Here is a 22,404-nt window from a genome sequence, read left to right as displayed (position 1 = left end):
ATTTACTAGGACAAGTATGTAGTAAAAGGGCAAGAAAAAAATAAATCACACCGTCTTACATTTTTGGAAGAAAAACAATCCTTAAGTTTCCAGGATGGTTTTATTAAAGTCCCATGCTGTGTATAAACATACAAGTGATGAGAAAAACATTAACTTGAAACATGCACTTATCTGGCATTCTCTAAAATACCATTATACAAGTTTGCCTTTACTTAGAAAAATACCCACTAAAACAATCACAGTTTTCCTTAAAGTTTTAAAAAAAAATGTATTGGCCAGAACAAAGTCCAAGAGAATAAACAAGATTCTGAATTATGTGTCAAAAAAACTGTACAAGGTTGTACATAAAACTATAGCTTACAAAAGCCTCGGGTATAGTAAGAATACAGAAGTAAGATTTCCAAAGTTCTATTTACCAATATCTATTAATAAAATCCTTATGAAATAATTGACTTAGAAAAAGTGAAATGCTCATGATTTCAAAGTGTATAGAAAATACTAAATATCACTTTCTGAAATAAAGTGTACTCAAAACAGCACAACATGGAGTCTAAAATCAAGATTTCTGTCATCCATTTAAACTTTGCATATATCCCCCATAATGGCTTAAGCATAAAATTTCTCTTGCATTAATAACTTTAGAAACTAGATTCAGATCATCTCATAGTTTTATCTTTTGAATAATAGCCAGTTTTAACATCAGTTTGGGGGAGCGGGTAAATCATGTCATGGTTTGGTTCTGTTTTTGCGTTAATATCATTTTAATTAAATTCCTGCACTAGAATTTAAGAGTTTGGTGCCTTTCTCAAATCTTTTAGAAATCAACATAATTCCATAGGCATTTAAATTACTTTTCATGTTTCTGTGATTAACCCTTGCTCTGGGGGACTGAATCTTAAAATCAAGAAGTGAGTGGAAAAAAAATCAGGTTACTAATTGAATCACCAAACCAGCTGGCAGTTTTAAGGCTTATACGTCAGCATATTAGAACAGTCCGTGTTCCTATTCTCTTACCCTTCTGTGTGGGAAACAAGAGGCCGTGCAGCTAATGACATTCTATGTTTTGGATGGGACAGTACTTAAGTAATACTTGGAAAATCCTATTCCAAGCTCTTAGAATGACCGCAGTGTTTTAAGTTGTATACTTATTAGAGACTTAAAGTTTCAGATTGACAAACATAAGATACATATATATTGTTTTTCATAGAGAAAGCTAAATCAGTAGTGTTTTAGAACAAGAATGAATTGACTAATTCAAATATTTCAGTCCATGTGGCCGTGAGGCTCCAAACGAGTTTGCCTTACGAAAAGATACAAAGATACATCTTGAACTGATAATACTATTCTTAAAGAAAGTGATTAAATTCAGAAGTTTTAACTTCTGTATTTTAATCTAATTGAGATGTTTGGTCCTTTTCATGTAAAGGACACTACACTTCCTTCTTTTTCAAGAAAATACCACTTTCCATGAACGCCATTGAGTTCTGGCATAAAGTGAGCTCCTGCGCACGTGGCCAAGGGAGGACGTCACCTTCAGTGGTTATATTGGTAAAGAATCTCAGTGAGCAGATTATTTTTCTGCTCCCCTTTCTAAACTCACCTTCAGGCAAAGAGAGCCAGAGAGGAAGCCCTGACAACTGAAATAACACTTCTGTTGACTAGAAGACATCACTTACATGCAAGTTGGTCTCATGAGTCAGCACGACCACTGAGCAATAACAGATGAAACAAGCATACTCGTGACGTGGATAACGTACAGACGTGGCAGGTAGAGCTCCTCTGTGCGGTCTGCAGTCAGAAGCCACACAAGTACTCACACTCCTTCATGGACTCCATCACGCTCTAAGGTGGAACACCTTAGACTTTTCCATTTTCTTACCTGAAGACTTTTCCATTTAAAAAAAGGTTCTGCTTCTCTAATTCACCGCATTTTCCAATAGCAATTCCTAAATGTCATGAAGTGGTCCTTAAAAGCAAGGGACTGGAAGGTGATCACACCGTGCCACATCTGGTCTTAATATAAGACATCAGAACACCTCTCTGACAACAGTGAGTCCTTCAGAATCAAGGCCTGGCTCAGAGTTAAAAAATCAGATGAAATGTGAACAGAAAGGTTATCTGGTTCTCAAGACTCTGAAGACTGGTTCGCTCCTGGCCTCTGCTTTCTGAGTTTGTGATTGTCAGAGGTGATTGCAATACTGCTAAATTTGTGTCACACTGCCAAGACCTCTTGTGCTTTTTTTGCTGGAGTTTGCAAAGTTTAAATGTTAGTGACAGAACACAGACTACCTTCTGAACGTGCTTTTTGTTTTGAAAGAACAAAACCCGCTGTCAGTGAATGCTTTAAGAAAGAGTAAGAAGGAAGTAACTCCAAGGTCCTGAAAATAGTTTCCCGTATTGCCAGAAGAATTTCAGTGCTGTTTAGTAAAACACTTGATATAATACCTTAAATCCTATTACGTGTGCACCAGGAAAAAAGTCCAAACTTTATGGAGATCCCCATTGGAAATATTGGGGAAACAATACAAATAGAATTAAAAAAAAAAAAAACCACCATTAAGTTTGCATATCTGATGTCAAGATGCTGAGGTAATATTGACTGCTTAAAAAAAAATCCCACCAATCTTTGCCTCTGTTATTGCTGAAAAAAGACATTAATACTGGCTGAGTTACCTTACTATATCAAAAGTGGGAGGGAGGGTTTCAGTAATATTTACTACTGGTGAGGAGGCATCACGTTCAAAAGCAAGTAAACAAAAGTAGGTCAATGGGAAGATAGAAAACTACAGTTACGTATTACCCTTTCTATCTGTAGTGAGGGGGACAGTCCAACCCCAGTGGGGTTTCTTACTTCAACCTTTTCGTGGTGGCCCCTTGGTGAATTTCAACATTAGTTGTTACCACCCACTCAGATTCCGTGTCCAAGTGAATCCTTAAAAATAAAATCCACAGGTTCTCAATAAATAGTTGCCGTTCCTCCTGAAGATGCTGGGGTAAAGTGCAGAGAGAAGCACCACGGAAGCCCTCTTGCCGGCTGATATGGCTTGCCTAAATTCGGATTTGGTAGCCCACCTCATTCAGCGTGCTGAGGTCAGCCACCTTCTTTTCAGGCAGTGCAGGCCTAAGGGTCAAAGGAAGGTGGTGGGGGAGGGGGTTGGGATAGAGAAAGATCACTTAGTATTTGATTCAGAGAACTCGACTTCATTCTCTTGACCCTTCAGATGCTTGCTCCCAGCCCCCCCACCTCCAGCCTTGGTCCCCAGCTTGACCTTGTGTTCTCAAGTCCACTTTAACGGGATGTAGGGAACATTTTCACAGGCTTTTCAATGTAGAGTTGAAAAAAAACACAGGTTGCCGAATGAGTTTGTCCAGCTCGAACCTGCATTCAGTCACACTCTAACTTCTGAAACCCAGGTATCTGTAAACCTGGAAAGGGTCTCAAAAACAAATCACACGCAGTACCGTGGGACTAAAAACCTCAGCCAGACTCTCCTTGAAACCTTGGCTTCCTGGTGCTTGTGCCCTGGGGGAAACCCAGCAACTACAAGACCTCTCAGGTGCCAGATTCACACAGAGAGATGCTCGGCTATCTTTGATAGAGGATTACTCTTCCAGGCCTCAGTGCATAACATCGGGGCGAACCCTTTACAACTCATCTGAAAAAGCATGTCAATGTGGAAAATCATTCCGTGGCAAATCCTCTCTTCTCCCTAAATACATTTTCCAAAGTACTAATAAGCATTTATGTGAAGTCATGTCAGAAAAGTACTTCAAGCTGGAAAATCAGAAAGCACATCACTTGTCTTCGTGAAAGACGTTTCCTCAACGATTTCCTGATATGAAAGTATTATGCCTAAGCGTTCTCACAACTTCTCTCAGTTTTTCCATTTCTCAGCCTCCTACCTTCTCTGATAAGAGAGAACGGAGCTTATAAACCAAGTTTAGCAGGCTCAATATGGCTAGAGAGTTCGAATTCAAAAGTTCCACATTCAGCCACTTTTACCAGAAGACTGAAGATATTTATAGGCTACACATGAACCTTGTTTTAAGTGTTTGAAGAAGAAAGGCCAAAATGAAAATATAACAGTTTCGTGGTTTATCCTTTGAAGAGTTTCCTAACAGCAAATAGTTTCCCCCTGGCATGAATGTGCTCCAATTCCTTTGGTATTAACAGAGCCAGAAATCAATAGCCAGCTAATGTCAAGGGAGCCGCTTAAGGACACAAGGCTCAAATTTGGGCAACAAGTTCTACCGCCCTACATATTCTCATTCTCTGTCTCTCTCTCTCTGCCCACCTTCATCTCCTCTCCCTCCCTTCCTCTTCACCCTATGAACACCCTACAGCCTATGAACATCCCCTCTGAGCCCGATCATTCAGAGTGGTCAAGAAACCTTCGCTGACTAAACTTCCTTGCCTCTGTTGCATGAGGCTGATTTCTCAGTGTGACCATGTGCCCTGCTTTACTGGTCAGGAATCCTGCCTCTCGTTCCTTGTCTCTGCTCATGGTGCCCAGGGTGCACAGATGATGCTGACAAATACGGCTGACAGAGGATGGAAGTCCCCGTACTCGCTTGCTTGTAGACCCCTGCACACTGCATCGAAGAGCTCAAGGCTCCTGACCTTCAGGGCGATGGTGTCCTCCAGCCGTACATGTCCTAGAGATCAGCCACTCCCTATCAACACAGCCACTGGCAGAGTGGACCCCAGGGGCCACTGTGAGGGCCATTCTTGAGCTGGCAGCTAAAGGGAGCACGCTTCTGCCTGAGGGTTCAAACTTACACTTATATCTCAGCCCTTAGCCCACTAACGTCAAGAGAACTAGGGCTCTTGCAGACAAGTCTGGTTCAGAGTCCATTTGTATCTAGTTAATTTTTTTTCCTTTTTAAAAGAATTATTTTTTAAGATTTTATTTATTTGACAGAGAGAGAGAAGGAGAGAGAGAGCACAAGCGGAGGGAGCAGCAGGCTCTCCGCCGAGCAGGGAGCCCAACGCAGGGCTCGATCCCAGGACTCCGGGAGCATGACCTGAGCCGAAGGCAGACGCCCAACCGACTGAGCCACCCAGGCACCCCTCTAGTTCATTTTTTCAAAAAGCCTGAAATAGAGTCTCTGTTTTGTTTCCCTGCTTGAAGTGTGTCATCTTTTCAAACAGCTAATATGGGACTTCCTCCTTCAGGTAGACTCCCCATTAAGTTAACATCACCCTAAGGCAAATGTGGTTAGAAAGGCAAATCTGCTTCTCCCCTCCTCCATGTGCCCCACTTTTAGAAAATTCAGCAAATCAAAAAAATTCACTTGCCGAAGCTTCAAGTATCCCTACGCATTCCTCACTTTACAAAAGAATTAAATGGGGGGGTCATTTCCTAGAGCAATTAAAATATAATTTCCCCACTACCTTTCCTGATGGTGGAACTAGGTGGGCATATATTCCTTATCCAGATATAAATTACATTGGTAGTGCATGATTTTTTTCTTTATCTGATGTTTTTAATGATCTCTGCATGGCAGAATCTGTTAGTTGCCCCACCACGTCCACTCCCCCCTTCTGCCTTAGTAAAAACCCAATTTTCAGCCAGGCACAGAGCTGCCAAAAATACAAACCACATTTCCCAGCCTCTCTGAAGCTGACCAGGCATCAAGACTAAGTTGTAGCCACTGAGATTGACGTGGAGGTGACCAGATACCTCTTCCAAAGACAAGGAGCATGTGCCCTTCCTGGGTTTTCCCGCTCTTTCTTCTGTCTTATGGAAGTGGTGGCTGGAGCGTGGCCCCCTGAGCAGTAAGACACCCCGTACTGTCTCTGCTGGGCCACTTTCCCACCCTGGTGAGTCCCGGCTAAGTCACAGCTTCACCCCGACCTTACCCGCCACCAAACCTGATCCTGATGGGATCCTGTCCGTCCGTTAACTCGCTAATACAACACCAACTCCAATGCCGGTCATGGTGGGTGTTGAGTTGGCCTGAGGAAGGTCCACCTGGGGAGTGAGTACACGTTCCTAGCAAGTTCTCTAGAACTCACTCAGGAGAAGAATCCACACCGTACACGAAGTCTGGAGACTCACTTGTAAGAGTCCATCTTCTTTGCCGGGGCCCTGCACCCTGCGTAGGACCTATGTCACATCTCCCATTGTCTGTCAAGAGCAAGCAACTCCTCGGGCTCCCCAAGAGGCTCCCCGTTCCAGGGCCCTTTGCAGCACACACCAGTGAGCTCACCCCAGCTTCTGCACCTTTCTTCCCGACCAGGCCTCTTTCTCAACACCGAGTCACACCTCTCCTTCCCTGAAACTCTAATAAATGTGCTGCCTTCCTGTGTGAGAACAGTGCTAGAAAGACACGAGCCTAACATGGCTTCCTGGGTGGTGGAGTAGGTCTGCGCTGACCTATTTTCTCTCCCTCAGTCCCGCCACCAACAGCGCCTGCTGGGAAGTCAGCGGACAGGCTGCAGGGTCCAGGGGTTCCAGAGGAGGACAAACACTAGCCGCTCGGCCCTGGGCTGTGGGCTTGCCTAGGATCGCTGCTGTCCCTAGCCACTCACCTGACTCCCTCACTTTGGAGCCCATCAGCCCCGAGGAAATGGAATTTTCACCACATTCTTCAAAGTGTCTGTGTTCCTAAAACTTCACCCATTATCTTTACCTTTGGTCTGCTACTGGCTCCCTTGAAAACAGATGTACTTTAATTTGGGAGTTTTTGGCCTCCTTTTTTCTAAACCTTTCCTTAGCACTTCCACCAGTCACTCCCCCTGCCCACCCTGGCAGGGTCTTCCAGGTGCTGAGAAATCACCCTTAATAGCTTTCATTTAGCTGGCACTGAGAACACACCAGGCCTTGCTCTGAGAGGTGTACAGGGATTAACTCAGTTTCACCATAACCTGATGGGGTTGATACTGTTCCTACCCATTTTACAGAGGAAGAAATCGAGGCACTGAAAGTTAGGGGAACTTGCTTAAAGCAAAGCCACATGTTTAGCAAGTGGTGGAGCCAGAAATCCTCCCCAGAATCGAGAGCCCATGCCCTTAACCGTAAAGCAAACAGACCCCATCCTTCCGCTCCCCACACAAAGCATCCTCCCAAGCGTCGAAGGATGACACCACAATGGCCCCTGCCTCTGCGCCATGACATGGAATCCCCAACACCATGTCCTGTCATCCCTTCAGGGTCCAACCGAAACGCCACTTCTCCCATGAAGTATCTGACTCCCCTCCCTCACACAGCATAACTCCTCGCCCCTGTATGCTGGGGCATTCTCTCTGCTACGCCTGCTCAAGAATCCTGCAGGTTCCTACTCCTTACGCCAGTCTCGGAGACCGAACAAACTGAGAACAGGCATCAAGTCCGTTCAGCTATGAATCCCTACCGTTGAATAGCCCGTGCTTCTCAATTAAACCTGGGCCAAGTTCTCATTAACGTGTCAGTGGCTGATAGGCCTTCATTATGTTACCTTTATCATGGGATATTTTTAACAACGTCCTAAGCCAGGAATTCAAGTCACCATGATGACATTCTAAGAACTAAGAAGGAGGAAGAAACCCCCACCTCCCACCCCGTCCAGGAGAAGCTTTATCCTACCTCTGAAAGCTGCCGGGGAGCCTGCCTACTGGAAAAGCTGAATGTGGGTCTGCAAGCACAGAGTGCTCGAGGGCTTCCAAAGAAAAGGAACTAGGTTGTCCCCTCCTCTGTAGCCCACCCTCCCCTCTCCCCTCAGGTATCCAGAACCCAGGGATATGGCAGAATACTGGCAGAAAGGTTAATACTGGCAGAAAAGGAGTTCAACCCAGGTCCCCAGTGAACTGCCTGGAAGAGGAAACCCTTTTCTCGCGACACTGGCTGCGATCTCCCGGCCTGGCGAAGGGCAGAACTGGGTTATCACAGCCCGCCACCTGCCTGTGGGCCCCAGCCAGAAACACTCCTCCCTCCTGGCCAGCAGCTCGTCTCAGGGCCAGAGCCGGGGGAGCTTGTGCGTGAAGGGACCTCTTCCAAGTGCTCTCCTGGCTATAATTAGAATTCTGCAAAGGCATTTATTTTTAAGAAACACAAGCACCGGGATGATGATTCAGCCGAAACTGCACTTGCCCAGAACCTCTCATCAGATCCACGGTTATTATTTTAGACTGAACAATGTGTTTCTCCAAACCCCTCCCCAGTCCAAACAAGGGAAAGATCTCAGAGGATTTTCCTGTCGAAGGGCTCTCAGCCCGCCTTCTGTTTTAGGGGAGGCAGGGAAGGGGACTTCAGGTTTCCAGTAATACACTTTGTGGAAGGAAGGAGGGGCGCATCCCTCAGCACACAGATGGATAATCCCAGCCTCGTCTGTTGTCACGTAAACATATCCATGGTGATTTAGGGTGACGGCTTGATGGCCTGGTCCCAGGTGACCCTTATCCCCAACCTCAGGCCTGCATTCCTGGAGCCAGCCACCATAGAGGCTGCTCAGACGGGAGGTACGTTGAGGGGGACAGGATGGCGGCTCCATAGAGAAGGTATTCTGTAGCACGGAAACCTTAGTTTTCCATCCTTGTGACACATGGTGGAAATTCACACTCTGGTTTTTTTTTTTCAAGTAAGTTCTACCCCCAAGGTGGGGCTTCAACTCACGACCCTGAGATCGAGTCTCCTGCCATACCGACTGAGCCCCCCCCCCCGGCCCCCGCGCTCTAGATTTTCAATGGGATCTTTTGTTCCAGTTTGTCTTCATCTTATATGGCTGGTGACTCATTGACTTGATCCAAATGTATACGTAAAAGACGGCTCGTATTCACCCCTGCTTCCTAACTCTTGACAGTCCGGGGGAATGAACCACCTCCTCGAGTCTCGCACACGCCTTGAGGCGGCCTCAGTGTCCAGAAAGAGCTTGGCTCGATTCTGTGTTGTGTCAGTGCGGCCACAAGGAGCCTTAGAACCAGAAAGTTCATGGCAGCATGTTGGGGACCAAGTGGGGACATCACATCCTAGGGCTGAACATACCAGCTGGTGTGTGTCTGTGTGAGACTGGGCTTAAGAAAAGAAGCAGTAACGTGGAAGGAGAGCCTACAGGGTTCCCCCAAAACCCTGCATCCCTTTTCTGCCCCTCTGACTAAGGCCTGTGTCTGGGGCATCTCCTCCCCTCACTTCTCAACCCCCGCCCCCTCTCCCCTCAGCAGTTGCTGGGGAGCAGAGGTCAGCAGGCCTGAGTGGCAGCCGGGCGGGGAGACAAAGGCTCCTGCAACTTGCTTGCTATTACTCGCCCACAAGAATTTATTAAATAACACTTCGTACTAAGTGCCTTGTAGGTCTCGGGGTTACACCAGGACAAACAGCAGCTCTTGCTCTCACTGGACCCAAAGTGCATTCCCTTTCTTCTGATGGAAATTTGCCTTTTGTTTCTCCCCTATGAGTGGGAGATACTTTGGGGACACGGCCCATCTATGTCCAGTTCAGGGCTGCTTGACTGGGAAGCACGGGCCTCACGTCTATTCATGCTTCTTACTCCTGTCTCCCCTGAGATCACAGCCCCCTAGGGTGGGCAATGTCACCGCCCATGTGTTCACCCACTCACCCTCACACACAAACACACCGATGAAGACCAGTTTAGCTCTATTCCAGCGGACTCAGGATTCTAGAAAGGGATATACAGTAAGGGTGCAACTCTAGCATGGACCTATCAGTCCTCAAGGAGAGACCCCAGGCCCTCCTCTCTTGTCTAGTCTGGCAGGAATCAGGTCAGGCTGGGCACCACTTTAGGACTTCTGACCTGTCTGGGTAGGCCTCAGCTGGAGGGCCACAGGAGGGGGGACTGGTTCCTTTGCACCTGTCACCCTCATTCCAAGCCCATCCTGCTCCTCGCTCCCATTCCCTACTCCCCAGGACGGTAGGTACCCTGCTGGCAGGTGCAGGGCAGACAGCTGAAGCTGCCATGTAAGCAGACAGGCCTCCGCCCAAGAGATTCGGCTCAGCAGAGACTCTCCAGGCCCTGCCCGTTCTTCCAAGGCCTCCCGAGGTAGGCGGCTCTGGCCAGAGACCAGGAGCCGCAGGTCCCTGTCTGAGATTCCAGGGCACAGCCTCCCCTCCTTGCTGTGGCAGAGAAGCCCTCGAGGACCCCCGGTGGTGGCTGACCTCCAGGAGGCTCTTTGCTCACTCAGGTAAGGAGGTCTTCGTGGATACGGCTCATCACCCACCCTGGTTTCCAAGTGTCGCCGGGGACCCCACACCCTCCGAGATCCCGGGGGAGCTAAGCCGGGCACTCCTTGGTCTGGGCTTTTAGAAGGAAACTCCACATCATGCAGGAGGCTTACTTCTCCCTCTCCTTCTGCAGCCACTCTACTTTTCTCTCCTTTTTTTTTTTTTGCTTCCCCTCTACTTTCCTTGCTAAGGAAATTATCTCCTTTCCACCTTTGGGGAAATTTTCTCATCCGGAATGGAAGGAGAACGGAATGACTTCTTAGGCCTCATTCAAAATATCTTCAATGTGATTAGACCATGGAATCAAACCGATTCTCTAGGACTTCATTATGACTTCCTGGCCTCCCTCGGGCAGCTGCCTGGAGGCATTGCCGAGATCCTTCAAGACAGAACCAGCAGGAACTCCATTGTCTAGCTTGCGGCCAGCAGTGAAAGCAGACCTTATCTTAAGATGGGGCCGAGTAACCTCTGTGACCCTGAGGGTCTCCAGCAGGGTGAGCTAAGCCCCCTAGAGCCACAAACCGCCACAGACACAGATGACCAAGAAGGGAAATCAAAGAGGGAGAAAAAGGGAGGAAGAGAATCAGAAATAGCAAAGAAGAGCAAGGAGGGACAGAGGGGGAAAAGAGGAGCCAGAGAGCGGAGAGAGAACAAAGATGTTCTCAGGGGTCCTTAGGGACTCTTGCCCCACTTGGGAAGAATGTTCCACGTGGTCATTCCAATTGGCATGAGTTGCTTTCATGCTGACACGGGCAGCCCAACCAGAAAACCACTGTCTGCTCAGCCCTGTGCTCCCAGGTTGCGGCTATAAGCAGTAAGCCAAGAAGTGTGGACTGTCAGAGACAGAAAGGACCCCAGGGAGTATTCGTGGTTCTCCGTAGGGGAACTGTTGGCATTTTAGGTGGAAAGGTTCTTAATGGGGGAGGATGAGCTTTGCAGGAAGTTTACCATCCTTGCCCCCACTCCCTGTCCCCGGGATCTATCATTATAACAAGGAAAAACTTCCCCTCCTCCCACCTCATTTCTAACCCTTGTCCCCTGAGGGCGTCCCCCTCCGTCTGCTGCTGAGAAGCCAGCGGCAAGGGGACCGGGCCTAGCACGGGGAAGCAGTTCGTAGAAGTTCACAGCAGGCCTTAAACCCTGGATCTCAACCTCGATCTCCCTGTCTCTTTTAGAACCACAGGAAACAATTTGACTGTTCTGTGTGGAAGGTGCTTGAAACGCTCCTAGGGGAGCAGAGGATGACAAAGGACTTGTAGGTGGAGGGAGGGGGAGTCGCTGTTTCCCTCTTGAAACCTTGCCCTGAGCTGACACTAGTGTGGCCTTTGCTGCTTGCCCTCCCACCCAGCTGACTCTTCTTCTGTCAACCCAGTGACACCGATCCTCCTTTCCAGAAGGATTGTTCAGACAAGTGCAAAACTGGAGAGGAATGCAGGGCTGGACATAACTCCAGCTGTAGGGATGAGGTCGGCAGGGATATAAAGCCACTAAAATTATCCCAGCACAGAAAGGGGCTGGGACCCCACAGCTGATGGGCCTCTTGCCTGTTATGGTAATTTTCCACCCTTTGGGCCACTCCCAAACTTCATTATGGCACCCAACACATTTAGAAATGATTTGATGGCCTTATGTAATGCTGAAAAAAATAACACCGTGACAGAGCCACCAAACCCTTCCTAGTGCTGGCCACTCTACCATAGGACGCCCGGAATTTTGGTGGAGTTATTCAGTCACAACCAGATGTGTCCCTTTCTCGTTTCCTCACCAAATCAAGATTACCTGGAGACAAGCCTGCTTGGTGAAGGCCAGGGGCAGAAGCTGAGAAGCCGCTCTCCTCCAGACACAGCTCTAGGAACCAGGGTGTCCTGGGCTCTAGTCTGTGGCAATGGCGGGAGCTGGGATCTGGAGAGGGAGGGAGGGGCTTGGTGCTTCCGTCCTTCTTGTCCTCCCTGCCTCACGCAGCCCTTCATTTTACTTTCAACCCTTGCCTCTCTGTCCCCTCAAGCCCCTGTGATCCCCTACCCAGCCCTGCCACTCAGAAAGCAGAGTTTAGGAGGAATTAGTAACACCTTGTAACACCTCAACCCACTTGAAACTTCAGCCAAGATATTTGCCCTCTAGAATCTTTTCCAAACTGGGAAAGATAGTGGCAGGGGCTTCAACTACCAAGGATGGCCACGGTCTTCCTGGGCTTGCTCATACGAAATGGTCCAGAGGAACCCACAAGCCACCCGCACTCCCCTGATGGTCAAACTCTTCCAAAGTCACCCTGCCCCGGTTGTGAAAAAGAAAATCCCTAAGACCTGACCCACTAGAAAGAGTTGATGGAGGGAGACTCCTGGGAACCAGTGCTGTGCCTGGGAGAAAGGGCTGTGGGGTTCAGGGGCTGGTTGTAGCTACTCTTTGCCATTTTGGAAAAGTTTATGTTTTCACTGAACCATGAGCCATCACCTCTGTGCACCTGGGGCCTGCCCTGCTGGGGCTGGGATCGACTTCGGGGTGTAGAGGGAAGTGGGTGGTGGAACGGAACCCCCATCTTCCTGCAGATCTTCCTTCCTGACCCCTCCGGTGATGACTGCCCTCTCCCTATTGCCTTTCTGCCCATCCCCAGGCCCACTTCCTACTTCCGGCCGACAGGAGGGATGAGGGTGAGTGGGGCCCCAGACACTAGAAGGTGGCTTTGCACTCACAACTGCGGCAGTCTAAGAGCCGTCCTCTGCAGGCACAGGCGCGGTCGCTTGCCTTGGCTGCGTGACAAAGTAGCCAGAGATTAGGGTATGGGCATGGCCTGGGGGTGACTGAACACCAGTGTCCCTACTTGGCCCCTAGAATGACCAGCCAGGCTCCTCCCAGGGCGTCTTCAGTGGAGCCCAACCATGGGGGTCAGGCTGGGGTCACACCCTCTAACTTCAGCTCAGCACCTCAGGCTCCAGGGGCCCAGGCAGGCCTGGGAGGAGCTGAGCCCCAGACTCACACTCGGCCTCCTCTGCCCCCTCAGCAGATCCAGTGCCTGCACCCTGACATTCTGTTGTTTTCTTAAATCAACCCCCAAATCAGTTCTCCCATTCTGACTGATCAAACCGTGGCTCTCCGAGAGTGGTCCCTGCACCAGCATCATCGGCATCCCCTGGGAACGTGCCAGAACAGCAGGTCCTCGGGCCCCAACCAGATCTGCTGAATCACAAACCCTGGGGAAGGGGCCCCACAGCCTGTTTGAACAGCCCTCTGGGGATCTGGGCTTGCTCGTTTGAGAAGGGGGTGTAGGATCCTTCTATCTATCTATCCACAGCTGGGCCCTCGTGCCGTGGGCAGCCCCCTTTCCACCCCGTGCAGATAACCTACCCGCTCCTCCTCACTCCCACCCGATGACGCACCTCCTTCACCGGCAGGATAAAAGCCTCTTAATGCAGTCCGTCAACTTCTACGTCCTCATCTACCTGACCTGAAACACTCCCTCATGTCCCCCCTCCCTTCACCCCTATGATCTGCACAGCTGGCTTCCACAGGTGCAGACAGGCCCCTCCACACTCCTGACCCAACCTCTCTGCCTATTCCTTCCCCATCTCCTGTTCTGCTGCTTCTTCCTCCGGGCTGCTCAGGGCCTGCCGCGCTTTCTTCTTTCCTCACCGACTTATCCAGCTAGCGCTTCAGCTGTCACTGCTAAGCAGATGTCTCTACGGTCATGACCTCTAATCCTCGAGCTCCAGATCTGCATTTTCAGCAGCTTCTAGGGGTCTTCCCCAGGGTTCCTGAGAAGTGGCTCAAATCCCACAGTCCAGGCCCCAATGCACCTTCTTCCCTTACTGTTCTCAGGCCACCAGCACCTGGCACGGCCTCTTGACTTCTCTCTCCGCAGCCAGTGTCTGAGATCTTGCTGGCTTTCTCATCCCTGGGCACTCGTGGGAAATTTTTCTGGTTAAAAACTTAACATGCTTTGGACGGCAAAGTTCCTGTGGATGCAAGTAAAATAAATGCGACAGGAATGGTCCGAAACCCCCACACTGCCACTCGGTGCATCAGTCCGTCAGGTGGCACGCTCAGGACTTTGGGGTGTAGAGGGCAACGCGGGGCTTTATCAACGGCTCGATGTCTGCTGCAGACCGGGAGCTCCCAAGGGAAGATGTAGCCCTCCTGGGGCAGCTAAGCTAACAAATCAGAGAAAAGGGCCCCTCGCCTGCTTCCTGAGTAACCAGATTGCCACTTCTGGGTCACTGGCTCCCTGCTACGTGACCTCCGAGAAGGGTTTACGTGTGCGCAGTCCTCTGCGACAACTGCTACTTTGTTCAGGGATGCCGATGAATGGATGACTGCATCGGAGAGGGGGAGACATAGGGTTACGGTGAAGGTCAGGGTCAAGAGGCAAGGGTGGTGGTCGGCATCAGAGGCAGGATCAGGGTCAGGGGCTTGTGCAAAAGATCTGAAGTCATCTTGCTCCCTAAAAGGACAAAACCATGCTGAAGTCCCCCATGTTCTCCAGCTTCTTTTGCTGCAGGAGCTCCCCAGCCCTCCCTCCCCCACCTCGTCTTCCCTCCCTGTCAAAGCCCGGACCCCAGTCATCTCAGCCAACACCTTCTGGCTGTAGATTCCGGACCTTGGTTTGGCAGTGGCAAGTGGAATGGGGACAGACAGGGAAACTTCCTCAGAACTGACAACACGTCATGCTGTCCTGTTCTTCCAAAGACAGAACGAACACTTCTGTCTCCCTCCCCCTTCCCAGAGCCAAGGGACCTGGGCTCCAGTGCCAGTCCCATCACTGAGCAGCTACAAGAGAGCACAAGATAACAAACCTGGGTTATGTTCTGGTTTCTTCCTCTGACAGTGAAAACTAAAACTCTCCCTTCTCACTCTACAGGATTAATGTGGCAATAATGACATGCTTGTGTTGAAAGCAGTTCACCATGAACAGATCGCTCTCACTACGTCTTCTAAGTTGATCCTATGACTCCTTGAGAGGGAGAGGCAAGGGAAGCGTTTTTATCCTCTTGGACGGATGGGCAAACCAAGGCTCCTGAAAGGCTCCTTGCCAGGCCGCAAGGCTGAGGGGCGGCAGAGCTGGGGCTCGTGCTGGACCTCCGTGGGCCATACCACCATCCCGGGCACAGCGAGAGCCTCCTGTGACCCAGCGTGCTGCCGGGATTAGTCAAAGGGGTATTTTTTCTCCTGTATAATTATGGCCCAAATATCGGCCAGTGGTTATCCCCGGTTACTTTGGGCCTCCTCAGCTTCTCCAATCTGTCATTTGTCAAGTGAGTCATTTTGACCTAAGAAGTTGGTGTGAAATCATGGGCCTCAGGCTAAGATGGGGGAGGGTGGAGTCAGCAAGGAAGATGATTTCTGATGCCATGATCCAAAGAATGATCATGAATTCTGCCAGGCACGGAGGGCTACAGGGTTTTAGGAAACTTTCATCAGTTCTAACAATCCCATCTTCTGGCTAAGGGAACTTAAGCCCAGGAAGGTGACATGACAGGCCTCACGTCACGGGGCTCACGAAGAGCTGAGCTGGCCCCAGACGCAGGCTCCTCCCACACTGCCAGGATTTGGGGATATCCTTCATCTCTTGCTGTCTGGAGCCTATCCCCTCACCTGAGTCTACAACTGACTGGCGGTGGCGTCAGAGCAATGGGGGTGATATGCACAGTGGATCCTTCTCCACAAGGAATGCCCCAGAATGAGGGGCGGTCCTCTTGGAGATCTTGGCCTGGTTCAGATGCCACGCCCAGGACACAGCTTTGTCCCCATGGGCCAGGACAACCCCACGGATGTGTGTGTGTTGGGCCTTGAGCCAAGGAAGAGGAAACAGTACTCACGACTTGTCTCTCCTGCCGAGCCGTCTCGGGGGGCTCGCCTGTCTCCTTCGGGGGGACAGGGATTTCCCCCGGCTTCTCACTTGGGTTGGAGAATGGGCACTTGCAGGTTTCAGGATCTGAAGGAGATGTGAGGAGTTACCACACTGGCTCCGAAAGGAAACCGCCCTCGCGTCTTCCTACAGCACCCCCTCCCCCGCCCCCAGCCTGCCGTGATCCCGGTGCTTAGGAGGTACCAAGGGGAAGACTTCCAAGGGGGCGTACTGACAGATGTTGCTCGCTCAGTCTGCACTGGCAAGGAGCAAAGGACCCCTTCCCAGAGGCTGAGATGATTACACTGTGCCCCCTTTTCCACAGCAGAGGAGCAGAGGCCCATGCCTCAGCCTCGTGGGGCTGCCTCTGGGTACTATCTTGTGAGGGCGAAGTCCCATCTGCATTGCCCCAGAAATGGGCTTGCTCTTTCTGACTCCCCCACCCCACACACAGGCATAGAGTGGTTCCAGGTCCCTCAGGGTGAAGATGACAAGTCCCCAGGCGCTAAACAGAACCAAGCCTGAGGTCAGCAAAATCGCTTTCCCCTGTGGTCCTCCGAGTACACACAGGCTTTGTCTCAGTGACTCCACAAGCCCTGGAGGGACAAGGACAAGCAGGCATGATGTCACCATGGAAGTGACATGGGAGAAAGAAGAAGGGCTCATGAGTGCAGTTTCTATGAAGCCAGCACAGTGAATGCTCCCTTGCTATTGCGACAGCGGGTCAGAATTTGATGGCAAAATGCGTTGCAATTTATAAAGCAAAGCAGAGATATAATGCAACTCTGCAGAAGATTATAAAGCAGGGTGCCCCCCTCATCCTCGTGTGCCCAGGACTTTCCTGGTTTTAAGTAGGAAAAATGTCACGACCTGGGAAACCCCCCAGTTTCAGGCAAACTGGAATGATTGGTCACCCTATTATAAAGACCAAAACAACAAAACAAAAGGAGAGCCTCAATCTAAAATGACTAACATTTCGGATTTGATTTCCTAGAAGGAAGTACAGGCCAAAACATGCTTTAACTCTAACATCTAAATTGACTTTAGCCCCAGTTTTTGAGCAGTCTATGCAAAGAGAAACTTTAATTGTCCATGTCAAATAGCAAATGATTTACACCTTTTGTTTTAATAGGGTGGCTACTAAGCAAGATAAACTCAAGGAGCTTTGGACCATCCCAGAAACATGGGGCATGAGGCAAGAGGGAGACAGACAGAGGATGGGGACAGACCTCTCTTGCATCACTCACTGGTCTTCCCAGCACCCACCTTCATTCTCATGTCCCTGGCATATCTCTCCAGCTCCCTTCTTATGTCAGCCCTTAGCATCTTTGAGACATTGAGGACCAGCTGCTTCCACTCAATGGGCTGGAAGCTATGAGGCTCGTGGGGGACGTACAGCCCGATCTTGACCTTCTTGACTGTGTGCAGGTACTTCTTGTAGGAGTCTTCAAAGTCAAAGATGAGGTCACTCAGAGTCCGAAAGGTCAACGGCTTGTCCATCAGCTCAGCCCTTCGGCTCATGCCCAGTGAGCCATAGCGGCCATTGCAATAAATCCCCAGCACAACGTGGTGAAAGTAGTTTCCTGAGAAGTAGGTTTTAAAGCTGATGGGGAATCGCTCGATGGAAGCCTGACCATTGGTTAAGTATCTTAGACCATCCGAGTCAAGGAAGAGAAAGGAGGCCTTGAAAATTCAGAGCGTGGACTCCCAGGAAGGGAAGTGGCCCATACAGGCAAAGTAAGTGTCCATCCCTCTGCCTCTGAGGCTCACACCTAACCTATCCAGACTAATCCTTTTAGAAAAGATTCACTTGATATTTTGAGTACCTATTACATGGTGCATACCAAAGACAAATTCAAAGGGGACAATGAGAAAAACTTGCCTTCTACTTTAGTAATTAAATAAATGCAAAACAAAATCATGGATTTTCCCCTCCCTTAGTTCTCTACAGAGTATGATGAGTATTAAAGGCTTTATGTAATCGGAATGACGTTCTCAGACATTAATTCTGGCTGGAATGTGTGGGACAGAGCAGAAATTGAAGGCCTCTGCAATGTTCCAGGAGAAAAATGAAAAACAGAATCAAGGCAAGGCAATGAGATGTAAAAGAAACAGACTGGGGCACCTGGGTGGCTCAGTCGGTTAAGCGTCTGCCTTCAGCTCAAGTCATGATCCCAGGGTCCTGGGATTGAGTCCTGCATTGGGCTCCCTGCTCAGCGGGGAGTCTGCTTCTCCCTCTATTTTTCCCCCCACTCATGCTCTCTCTCTCAAATAAATAAATAAAATCTTCAAAAGAAAGAAAGAAACAAACAAACAAACAGACTGGTTGATTATCTGGATGGGAAGGCATCAGAATAGGTCACACCTGCCCCTCATCTTCTCCTCTCATGGGCCCCAGCACACCCATGCCAACAGCCTTGAGTATCACACAGAAAGCTGCCTCCAGCACCCAAACCTCAGGCTCCCCCCATTCCCCAACATACTTGGCATCACAGATTGGCTTTCCCCACTTATCAGCCTATTTGGATCGAGCAACCCAACCTCTTACTGTTGTATCGGTTTGGGACCAGCAACCCGACAGGCACAGCATCAGGTAACTACCCCACTGACTCCACACAATGGAGCGATGGACAAGAAGTACCACATCCTCAAGCCCATCTCAAAATCCCAGGATAGCCCCGGCAAGGACCCAGTATTTCTGGAAAGGCATGTTGCAAACTCACGGTGTCACTTTTCTGCTGAAAACCTGTGGTGACTCCAGGGTGTTCCTGAGGTAAATAATAATCCAGGTGCTCCCATGGCAGCCTGTGCGTGGTAAGCGCTCAGTCAGTGGATACAGTTCTCCACACTCTGAGAGTCTGTCTTCACTGTTTCTGGCCCCCACTCCAATGGGCTTCCCACACAGAGACCAGAATGTTCTATTCAAGCCAAAATTTGGTATGTGTCAACTCTTCGGCTTCAGTTTTCATTGTCTGTCATCTTCTCCAGACTTGGTTCAAATCCTTTACCAAAGTCCTGCCACGATTCAGCCCCTGCTCATCATTCCTTTGTCCAGTTTCTCCCCGCCCCCTGACACCCTGGACCAGCATACGGACCCACAGTCAACCACGAGACGTTTTTGAAGGATATGCCGAGACCATAAAGAATCCACACCCATGCCCTTGGCACATATATTCCCTCCTAATGGGAAGTCATCTATAACTAGAAGTCTTAAATGACTTTTAAATGACCTTGACATTACAAAGCTCTGAGACCAATTCAACAAAACACCAGTAAACATACTCTGCACACGATGCCCCCTATTGCACTAGAACTTCTCTTATGGCTTCACTCACATATCAGCCTTCTAGTGCAGGGGATTCAAACCTGGCAGAGATCTTCGGGGTCTCGTAAGAATCATGAGTGAGAAGGATGCTGCAGGCTTACTCTCTTCACACTGGCGGCACCCCAACTGGAACAGCCTCACTGCTCTCCCTTCCCTCCTTCCCCCCTTCCCAACCTTCCTCAGTATGAGTTCAGTACCCACCCCTGTAGCACCTGGTGCTTAATATCCAGTGTTGTCATTGTGTGTCCGTTTGCATCTTGTAGGGGCGGGAGTGGTGTTTTGCATGCTGGTGTCTGTCCCCGGGTGTAGCACAGGTCTGGCACACAGAAGTACGTCATTACTGCTTGCTGCAAGGATGACCCTCCATTGTGAGGACACCTTCCTTAGACTTCAAAAGAATGCCTCAGTGAGGGCCAATCCAGAAGCCAGCCCGCAGCCCTGAGGTCAGCCCTGTCCTCTGCCCTCAACTGAATCACAGATAGCTCCTCTCTATAAAGTTACCTGTTTTCTCTTCACTTCCTCCTGTGAGATTAACCGGCAGTGAGGGAGTGAAATCACAACCTTCTGAGTCCCCTGACATCCATTCCTGCATGTTTTCTGAGGTAAGTTCTCTGGGGCTGGAAGAAGGGCATTCCCTCGTTGTTTTAGTCAGGATAACGAACCTTTACTGGGTGCGTATCTCCTGTGCCAGACAGCCTCAGGTAGGGCTGTGGAGCCAAAGATGAAGAAGACAGCCCTCCTCTGGAAGCCTGTCAGGGAGACAGACTCAAAATGGACGCAACATGGTCAGCATGGCAGTTCCTCAAAAGGGAAACATCAAGTTTGCCGTATGATCCAGCAACTCTGCTTCGGGGAGTGTACCCACAAGAATTAAAAGCAGGGACTCGACCAGGTACTTGCACACCCCTGTTCACAGCAGCATTACCCACAGTAGCCAAAACGGGGATGCGCCCCAGGTGCCCGCGGATTGATGACTGGATACACCGAATGTGGCGTATACATACAACGGGATGGTATTCCACCTTAAAACGTTAGGAAATTATGGCTTGTGCTACAACATGGATGAACCTCAAGGACATTAGGCTCAGTGAAATAAGCCAGTTACAAAAGGACAAACACTGTATGATCTCCATTTCTGAGCTATCTGGAGTAGTCAAATTCATAGAAGTGAAAGTAGAATGGTGGTTGCTGGGGGCAGAGGAAAATGGGGAATTAGTGCTCGGTGGGCCTCACAATTTCAGTTCAGTTGGGGAAGATGAAGTTCTAGAGACGGCTGGTGCCCATGCTTGCGCGACCACGTGAATGTTCTCAATGCCACTCAACCGTACACTTAGACATAGTTAAAATGGTAATTTTATGATATGACTATTTTACTACAATTAAAAAAACACATTCACAATACATGTATGTCGAGCCATTATGCTGTTCACTTTAAACTTACACAGCGCTGTATGTCAATGCCGTTTCGGTGAAACTGAGAAGAACCACCCAGCGTGATGTGTGCTGTGAGAGAGGCAAGCCCAGCACCCCCAGGGGGAGCAGAGAAGAGGCCATGGGGTGACCACACCAAAATTCGTTTTGTGGGACAAGCAGAGTCAGCCACATGGAGAAGAGGGAGGGGACAGGGGACGGGAGAGACCACCAGTCCATCCTGTCACAAGTCACCATCACTAGAATTTGTTCCATTTTTAGGGCCATCAGGAAGGCCTTGGTACCTGGAGGAAGTGGGCATGGAGATGGAGGGGACAAGGAAGTGTGGATGAGGGCAGGGAAGTGCCTGAGCTTTTCTAGGGACGAGGGAGCAGCACATGCCCAAGCTCCTGGAAGATCCGTCCAGCATCCAGCCTGCTGGGGACGTGCCTCACCACCTCTAATAACAAATCTGTCACCTGAATCAGCCATAGCACTTTAGTGCTGTGTTAAGCCCCTTCACGGTCAGCGAGGACCCCCAAAATGCTGCCAGGATTTGGAAGATGAACCAAAGTTCTCTGTCTCCGGCAAGCATGTGAAAGCGTGCGCAAAGCACTGAGGAGCAAACGAAGGGGCTCTCCGTGAATGAATCCTGAACTCTGGACTAACGTCAAGAGAGAGAAAACAAGGAAGGACAAGACGGGAGACACAGGCTTCCAAGCAGAAGCCGAGCTGACCTGTTTCAAAGTTGTTGAGGTGCCATTTGTTTCCCAAGAACCCCCAGAGGGGCATGTGGGAGACACAGACAGATGACCCAAGTCATGTCCTTCACTGTGCTCGAGAGAAAAACAGGCCATAGGAATGCTGACAGAGAGCAAAGAGAAAAGACAAAGATGCTGTAACTTTTGGAATTCAGGTCTGTGTTTCTTGTCTGCGTCCAAGAGTGAAATTTCCCTGCGTTCAGCAGTGTGAGCCCCATTCCTCCACCCTTCCCCACCTTCTCGGCACTTCTCTGAAATGTCACATGGTTAAGAACAAAGGAAAACAAAGAGCACACTGTCCTCTGATTTGGACAGGCCCAGAGGCCAGTCACAAGTGTATCCCTCACAATCCCAAAAGAATTGATTAATCCAGGAAAACCTAAAGTAGTGCTTGGGTTTATACAATTGCGCAGGGACGCGGCTACTGTGTAAAGCAAGATGGCCTCCGCCCGTGTGTGGAGTCTGAAGGTGGCTAGTCCGCCCAGGGAAGGGCCCGTGGGCTCTCCCTCCCTGATCCTCCCAGCAAATCCCCAACAACTGCTCACCCCCATTAAACTCACAGGAGGCTCTGCCCAACAGCTGTGCCTGACTCCTGCCACAGAAGAGTCCCCGGAGCCATCTGCCGCTTCCAGTCCGTTCTGCCCTCCAGCTGGGCTCCCTGGACACACATCTCATCTGCTTTGTGAGGAGCAGGAAGGAGGTAGGACAGAACTGTGGGGGAAGGGCCACAATAGGGCTCAAGTTCCCATTTTTCAAATGTCAGTCTGGGCACCTGTGGACAATCTCTTTCAGACGAGGCCTGCCAGTGCCCTGCAGACTGCAGAGGGCCAGAAACACCCCTTCTCATGCACGTGTCCAGGAGACCAAGCCCACAGACTGCACCTGTCCGCCTGTCCCCAGTCTGATTCTGAG

The 22,404-nt window shown here is 49.8% G+C and overlaps 1 protein-coding gene across 6 annotated transcripts in view; it reads right to left on the bottom strand.

Annotated features, from left to right (window-relative positions):
- Positions 1-81: 81 nt before the first annotated feature.
- The window catches only part of VASH2 (vasohibin 2), a 39,854-nt gene continuing 17,531 nt past the window's right edge, over positions 82-22,404 (bottom strand). For 2 of the 6 annotated variants that reach the window (XM_045787880.2, XM_045787881.2), the window contains 3 exons: positions 17,263-17,644; positions 15,968-16,083; positions 82-3,121 (listed from right to left, as the gene is read on the bottom strand). In XM_045787880.2, coding sequence (XP_045643836.1) covers positions 3,049-3,121; positions 15,968-16,083; positions 17,263-17,644 — 571 coding nt within the window. In that variant the 3' untranslated portion in view covers positions 82-3,048. The other 4 variants (XM_087858075.1, XM_087858085.1, XM_087858081.1 and 1 more) reach the window with 3 other exon arrangements.

This window comes from Ursus americanus, chromosome 2, assembly GCF_024610735.1.
Source record: "Ursus americanus isolate L20-20 chromosome 2, mUrsAme1.1.p, whole genome shotgun sequence".
NCBI lineage: Eukaryota > Metazoa > Chordata > Mammalia > Carnivora > Ursidae > Ursus > Ursus americanus.
The sequence above is the reverse complement of the archived record's forward strand: the minus strand, read 5'-3'. Positions and strand labels throughout refer to the sequence as shown.